At 39.8% G+C, this 7343-nt stretch overlaps 1 protein-coding gene across 1 annotated transcript; it reads right to left on the bottom strand.

The window, feature by feature from the left end:
• Nucleotides 1–1724: 1724 nt before the first annotated feature.
• Nucleotides 1725–7127, bottom strand: gpd1 (glycerol-3-phosphate dehydrogenase 1). The gene is made up of 8 exons (XM_022761420.1): nt 7052–7127; nt 5305–5482; nt 5009–5149; nt 4720–4858; nt 3930–4042; nt 3109–3345; nt 2892–2998; nt 1725–2339 (listed from the first exon to the last, which is right to left on the bottom strand). The coding sequence occupies exons 1-8, from the start codon at nt 7096–7098 to the stop codon at nt 2243–2245; spliced, it is 1059 nt and encodes a 352-aa protein (XP_022617141.1). The 5' UTR covers nt 7099–7127; the 3' UTR covers nt 1725–2242.
• Between the last annotated feature and the right edge of the window lie 216 nt (nt 7128–7343).

Raw genomic sequence — 7343 nt, 5'->3', positions numbered from 1 at the left:
TTCAGGGTGGGTAGTAATACGTTACAAGTAACGCAAAGTAGTTTTTTTTTTTTTTTTTTTTTTTTAGAAAGAACACGTACTTTTCAAATTACTTTTTAAAAACTAAACATGTACTCTTACTCCAGTACATTTGTTGAGCAAGTAGTCTTTTTTTTTACCTTACTACATTTGCCATAATACCCTCGTTACAACCAAAAAGAGAGCGGTCAGCACTCCCTAGCTGCAGCTGAAAAAGAGGTGCGAACTGTCTTTAGACCACGACCCATGCAAAAATACTAAAAAAAACAGCTTTTCTTGTTCTTTTCTCCTGACTATTTCACGATTTAATTTTGAAAGTGAAACAGCCCAGCTTCCTGTGTGTTATGGCTGTTACCGGCTAACTTTACACATCTTGTCTGCCGCCCTGAGATGAGGAAGTGAAGTGAGTCCCTCCTCCCTCGCTGAAGGGATGGGTTCAGTGCATGCACGCATGGCATCCATCTGCCTGCTCTGTTGTTCTGTTAGAACCACAATGTAGTCACATACTTTAATATTTGAGTTGCGGTGTTATAATTTGGGAGATTTTAACAACTTCTGCTTAGTAATCCAACAGATAGGTTATCTTAAAAGGTGGCTTATCAAAGGTAGATAAAGGTGACGGTTAGTGATGGGCTTGTGATTGATGAGATGGCACACTCAAGTGGTCAGAAAGCGTATTACAATTATAAAATTGTCAATTAATATTATGTAACATAGCCTGTATCTGTAACGGCTCAAACATACATTGCACCCTACTGAAAGCTTGGTCAAAATATTAAAATATGCAAACTTTGAAACATAGCTAGAAATAACTGAAATATGACATTAACATTATGATTTCAATGGCAGCACAATGGTATACCTCTATCTGTGTTGTGAAGCAGGGATGAGGCAGCTGCAGTGCTGTCTGCTGTCTAATTATAGATGGACATTTGCCCCTTTGGAGTGTGTTATTATTAGAAATCTTACAGGGCAGTTGACTCAATAACTATGCAAAGGATTTCAGCAGGGGAATCCAATATTAAACAAGTGTCAAATGATGTAACTTCAGGGTCCAAAACATGCCTGAGCAAATGAGCAGATAAACATAAGAAATGAGCACATTTGTGGGATCAAAGGACATGCATGGAGAGGTTTCATGCTCCTGTGATTTATAAATGAGAACACCGGCTGAGTAGAGTATGCATGCTACCATACTCCTCGTCTTTCATGGTGCCCTTTTCTGACACCCTTATCCATAGTGCCTTAGAGGGACTGAGCATTAATGGGATGCGTTGGCATATGGGGACGGACAGATGGCCGTTGATGAAGACACACTGGTGTTTTGCATTTTAACAGAATCCAGAAGTCCCCAGAGATGTTTTCGAATGAATCATTAGAACACAAAACTCTTGTTCATAAAGTGGGTTGAAAAACACCAGTAAACATGGTTTCATCCCTAATATTGCTGAACTAATTACCACTTTTAATCCATACTGAAAAGCACAGCCATCACTAATGAGGTCTGTGACCGAGGCAGGACGTGCGCTTAAAGAAAGGTTGAAGTAGACGCTGTAGAAAATGGTAAAGGTGAAGAGTTTAGAGTGGCAGTCTGGCTGAGATTAGGTCAGGTTACAGTGAGGCTGCTGCAGAGAGTGTGTATCGTGCAGGCAGACACCAGCAAGGTAGAAAGAAAACACACTGAAAACAGACACAAAGTAAACGAGTTCAATAATTTATTCCAAAATAAATCTTAGGTAAGTAATCGGTTACATATTAAGAAGCAACACATGGGTGGTGAGTGGTGACTGTTGTGTGTTCAGTGCTTTGTTTAACATACATGTCAGTGAAAAGGCAAGTCAAGGCACTTTTACCCAAGAAATATTGTAACCATTCGAAACATTCAGGTCAGGGTGTGTATATTGTGTAAGGCAGAGTAACTCAAATTCTTCAAACTTTTAAGACTTGGTCGATTTTTGCAGCAATTTGTGACATGTATGTGTAGAATCAGAACATAAGGACAGAGGTGGTGACAGAAGTTATGCTTCTGTCAGTAATGTCATAACAGCAGGTCAACACAGCACCTCAGGTAGATGGAGGGCAAGACTCAAACAAGAGAGGAGTCAGGATGAGGCTCAATCTTCACCTAACCTGCCCGCCCTATAAACTCCCTGGTTATACGGTAGCTCTAGTGTAAAAGTCCTTTTCCAACTTCCATCCATTCATCCGCCCTCTCGTCAGTCCTTTACATGTGCTCTGGGTGGTTTTGCAAACACTTGATGAACTCTGTGACCGGGTGGCTGTTGAAGCAGATCTGGTAAACAGCAGTGAAAAGAGGAAACCTGGAGAGGTGAAAGAATGACGTTATTAAAGGATGCACATTATTAAAGGAATAGGCCGGCATTTTGGGAATTAAGCTTGTTCACTTTCTTGAGTTGGATGAGAAGATTTATACCACTCTCACCTTGTACCATGAGTATAAAACCACAGTCAACAACCTGTTAGCTTAGTTTAGCATAAAGACTGAAAACTGGCTCTGTGTGGAGATAATATAACGTGCCTCTCAGCACTTATAAGGTTCATTAATCGACACATAAATTCTCATTTGTTTCAAAAACCCAAAGTGTAAAAATAGAAATGAATGCTTTCATGAAATGAGTCAAGAGCCTCTCATCTAACTCTCAGCAAAAAAGAAAATAAGCACATTTTCCCAAAATGTTGAGCTATTCCTTTAAATACAATGTACATATTTACATAATGTGATAAAACTCAATCAAATTTTCTTCTTTAAAGTGGAATCCAAACCTAGAACCCCGAATCCTATCAGTCATTGTAGGAATTATTAAAGTCCAAATGAGCCATGTTTTAAAAAACAAAATATGAGACGAACTTACTTTTCCACCATTTTTTTCTGTTTCAAAACTTGGTGGACCTCAGTGGCAGTAGCTGGACCTTGAAGCTTCTGACCGTTCAGCAGCTCGTTCTCTAACTGCTCAATGGTCTAAACACACAGAGATGCTTATTGGTCTTAGATGATTACGGTTTTCATAAAAAAAGAGTGACGAAGATAAACAAACATATATAAAGAGATAAAATATTTTTCTCCCTTACTTTGCCTGTTTTGGCGAAAGCCTCTCCAATCTTGCGGTTGCGTCCACCGTAGCAGGTCGTGATGAGGTCAGCGATGCCGCAGCTCTCCAGAAAGGTGGCGGGGGAGACGGGGCAGTTTGTGCAGAAGACCTTGGCAAAGGCAATCATCTCCATCAAGCCGAGACGAATCACCGCTGCCTTGGTGTTGTCGCCGAACCCCAGGCCATCACAGAAACCTGCTCCCACTGCTACAATGTTCTGCAATGGCAAATAAAGAGGAGATGCTGCTGTTAGTGTATTGCTCTTTTCACATGTTAATGCTTATGAGGAGTCTAACTGTTGAGATGAGAAAGGAATACCTCCATCTAGATTATATTCATATATTTTTTGACATCATTTATATGCTCTACAGCCACTATAGACTTCCAGGAAATGATCTTAGTTATCTGTTTACTGCTTTTAACAAATACACACATCCTGCTGAATATGATTTCCATGAACAGCAAATAAAGGAAAATTATTAGCAATTAGTTTGGAATATTTACAATTAAATTTTTTGCACCTTGAAGGCGAGCAGATCAGCAGCTTAAACATGTAACATTGCTTTGGGTGAGTGATCACATACATCAAGGCCAAAACTAAATTTAAAGTGAAAGTTCAGTAGATGTCTACAAATACCAAACTGCAATAAGATTATCCTGTAAATGTGCATTTCTCTGGAGCAACTTTATATGCATTGTTTAATTGCGTAATAAAGACATAAAACTGAAATTTCTGCCAGTGCTAGGATGACTGTGAATATCACGAAGATCAGATCAATCTGGTGGCGGGTTAAAGCTGACCTTGAGAGCACCACAAATCTCCACTACATCAGACTCTTCCACCACAGTCACACGGAAGTTAGTGGTCTGCATCAGTTCCTTCAAAATGGGCCCACATGTTTTATCTTTGCACCCTGTGAACAAAAATAACAAATAAATCATCATCAGCTTCCGTAGTGCAACACTTGAGAAGTTTTATACTGTTACAGACAATAAAAACTATGTTTTGAGCAAGACACATCAAACTAAACCATATTGATTTGTAAGAACTATTCCAATAAACTTAAAATTTGACTAAGTCCTGTGGTGTGCACTGTGAACTACACACACTGATGTGCCACTCAGTGTACTACAACAAAAGGAGAGTTGGATTCTAGACCTCTTCTTGTTCAGCAGCATGTCTCAAATGGCTTTGAGTAGTATTACTTTTTAAATGGAGGCTCACACAATCTTTCAGTTGAGGTAAAATCATTAAAAAACAAATAAAACTTGGTCAATGTAAGTGTGAAGAAAAAGGTCTTCAGTCTGCAGTTGGACCAGTACGTCTGCTTGTTGATACTTTCAACCATTATAATTTCATGAAATATCCAAATTCATCCAGTCACATTGTTCACTGCAGAGGAGTATCACTTCAAATGATTATCTATCCAGTAAAAAAAAAAGAAATTTATCATATCAATTATCATGAAAGCACTGTCTTCACTTACATTATATTACTCTGCTTACTTTAATATCAAGAGTCATTTTCATGAGTGTGATGCCATTTTGCCCTCATACGATGGATATCTTTTTCAAGAATTAAACGGCATACCAATGGTTGTTTCACAGAACTTCTCATCAGCGACCTCGCTGGCGATGTTTGCTCCCATGAGGACCGTCATGTTGATGCCCAGCTTCGCTCGGATGACCTCTGAGATCAGCTTCAGACCCTCTGGGCCTGCATCGACACCCTGTAAGAGACAGATCACCGTATGAGAAAATCTGAGCGCGTACGTCTCATTCCTCGGTGCATTGTGGGATCCAACAGAAAGAACGGGAAACTTTGTATTCCGTCTTTGGTGCCGTGGAAACGCAAAGTATTTTGATAAGGAAGATGTTACCTTGATGAGAGACATTCCTACGGCGTCCTTCTTGATGTGGTCTTTGATGGTGTCACACACTCTCACAATGAACTGGTGAGGGACCACAAAGATCAGGATGTCGGCTCCTTTCACAGACTCAGCCAAGTCTGGAACAGCCAACTGAGGAAGAGAGAAATCATGATAAGACTTCAATCAGAACACTGAACAAAAGAAATGTACTCCAAAAGAAGATTTACATGCACATATAAGATGATTTTTCTTACATGGGAATTACATATGTCATTATTACCAACAAGAGCATTTTTGGTGCTTACCACATTGGGGGGCAGCTTGTGACCAGGCAGATATTTCACATTTTCATGGTCTGTGTTAATGATTTCTGTGAGTTTACGGCCGTTCACTGTCTCCTCGAACACCCACATGTTCACTGTGGTGTCAAACCTGTCATACTTGGCTGCGTTGGCGCCCACAATCTTGGCAATGGCAGAGCCCCTGTGGACATGCAGAGACACATGATGATCATTCCAGTGTCAGGACAATGGCTGCTTGAATTTATAGTTTACTCTGCTTTAGGCTGTGAAATATGAACCACACATGGATTTGAATGGATTTCATACGAGGGCACTGGGAGTTTTTCAAGTGTAAAGTGGTGCTGCTGTGATATTAGAGGAAAGAAATGATCAAAAATGTGTCATATTGTCCAGTCTTGGGATATTGATTCTCTGATACTGCTCTGCCTAATATTTACTCTCATTTATTTTGTATTTTTACGTAATAAAATGTTCTCAGCATCAACTACTGCTGATATTAAAGAGGATGTACACTGACCATTGCTTCACCAACAGCAGTTACAGTAACTGTCAACTGGGACATAGACCTCCATCAATCTGGATTGTAGTGGAGAAATTTTGTGTCACATGACCTAAAAAGTTTTCAAATGCTCTTCCAGACAAGAATAGCACTATAGGTGAAAAATAAATACCAGCAGAGCATCATTTTGGCAAAAGGAGAGTCTCATTCAAAGACAGGCAATTGAATATCAACATTACATGAGCTGAGAGCTGTGAGAAATCCCTTTTTGACATCACATATTAAGTATCAGTAAGTTGGCATTTATTAGCACATATCAGTTAAACTTTCATCCCGTCATAACTAATCTAACTCGTTGAAAGTAAGCACATTACAGTTTGAGGTTCTTGATACTTGTGTATTTACATTTTCTGCAACATTTTACTTCTACAAATTCTCTGAGGGGAATCCACTACAAATACTTGACAGATATAGTGTGCAGAGTAAGATTTTACAAACAAAACATCACCAGTTTATAAAACATGATGCCTGCTGAACTACCCAAATTAGTTTAAATGATGTCTCTCTCGACCAGTCACAGCATTAAAATGCTGTTTACATGTTACTACATTAGTGATGCTACTTTTAACTTTGATGCTTTATTTACATTTTGCTGCTTACATTTACATTAGTACAGTTTTGAATGCTTTGAATGCTGAAGGGCTTTTGCACTGGCCTGTTTCTACAGTGTAGTATTGCTGCTTTAAAGCCTCTGACTACTTCCACCACCGACTAATCTAAAGGTCATGCTGGCTGAGAGACATCAGCACCACACGAAGGCTTATTCAGCACAAATGTTGCTGAATGATAAAAGGCAGGTGTCGTTTCTTTAATAAAAATTTTGGAGTGCTGAGGCACCAAAGGTCATCGTATATACTCAGAGAGCCAGTGTCAGTCTCAGAGGAAAACAACCTGCTCTCTGCAAAGAAAATGTTAATCTGCAGTCTTGCAAAACAGAAGGTGAGTTTATGAACTTTGTGAATCATTTCTGTGCTCTTAACAAAGACTAAAGTTGCCTTCAGGCTTCCAAGTTTGCCAACTTTTAGACAGCATTCACAAAAAAAAAATGCGTGTGAGATCTTATCAAGGGAACAAAAATACAGATATGCTGACTATGAATGTACTATTGCGCCTCTTGCATTTTAACACCACACTGGAAGACATCCTAAAGTGCATGAAAGAAATGCAAACACATTAAAACCCTCAGCTCACCAGTTACCAGAGCCAATCACACAGACTTTCTTCGGCGCTGCCATCATGTGTTTGACCTTCCAGACGGAGCTGCTGCTGCTGGTGCGGAGACAGAGTGAAGCCAGGAGGAAGTGTATTTATACCAGACACACAGCTGAGGCTCAGGCACACCCTCTCCTCATGGTTGGTCTGCTCTGTCGACCCTCAGTGACAAACTCTCTCTCTTTTTTACTTTTATAAACACACACACACAGAGACACACACACACACAGAGACACAGACAGACACACACACACACAGGACAGACACAACA

Source organism: Seriola dumerili, unplaced genomic scaffold (genome assembly GCF_002260705.1).
Source record: "Seriola dumerili isolate Sdu_G_001 unplaced genomic scaffold, Sdu_1.0 BDQW01000409.1, whole genome shotgun sequence".
Classification (NCBI taxonomy): Eukaryota; Metazoa; Chordata; class Actinopteri; order Carangiformes; family Carangidae; genus Seriola; species Seriola dumerili.
The sequence above is the reverse complement of the archived record's forward strand: the minus strand, read 5'-3'. Positions and strand labels throughout refer to the sequence as shown.

What these genes read in the sequence shown, in the direction of transcription:
- gpd1 (XM_022761420.1), bottom strand. Translation starts at nt 7,098, where the DNA reads ATGATGGCAGCGCCGAAGAAAGTCTGTGTGATTGGCTCTGGTAACTG. An exon ending in TAGGAATGTCTCTCATCAAG is followed by an intron (nt 4,859 to 5,008) that starts GTAACATCTTCC and finishes TGTCTCTTACAG; the next exon opens with GGTGTCGATGCAGGCCCAGA. An exon ending in AGATTTGTGGTGCTCTCAAG is followed by an intron (nt 3,346 to 3,929) that starts GTCAGCTTTAAC and finishes TTGCCATTGCAG; the next exon opens with AACATTGTAGCAGTGGGAGC.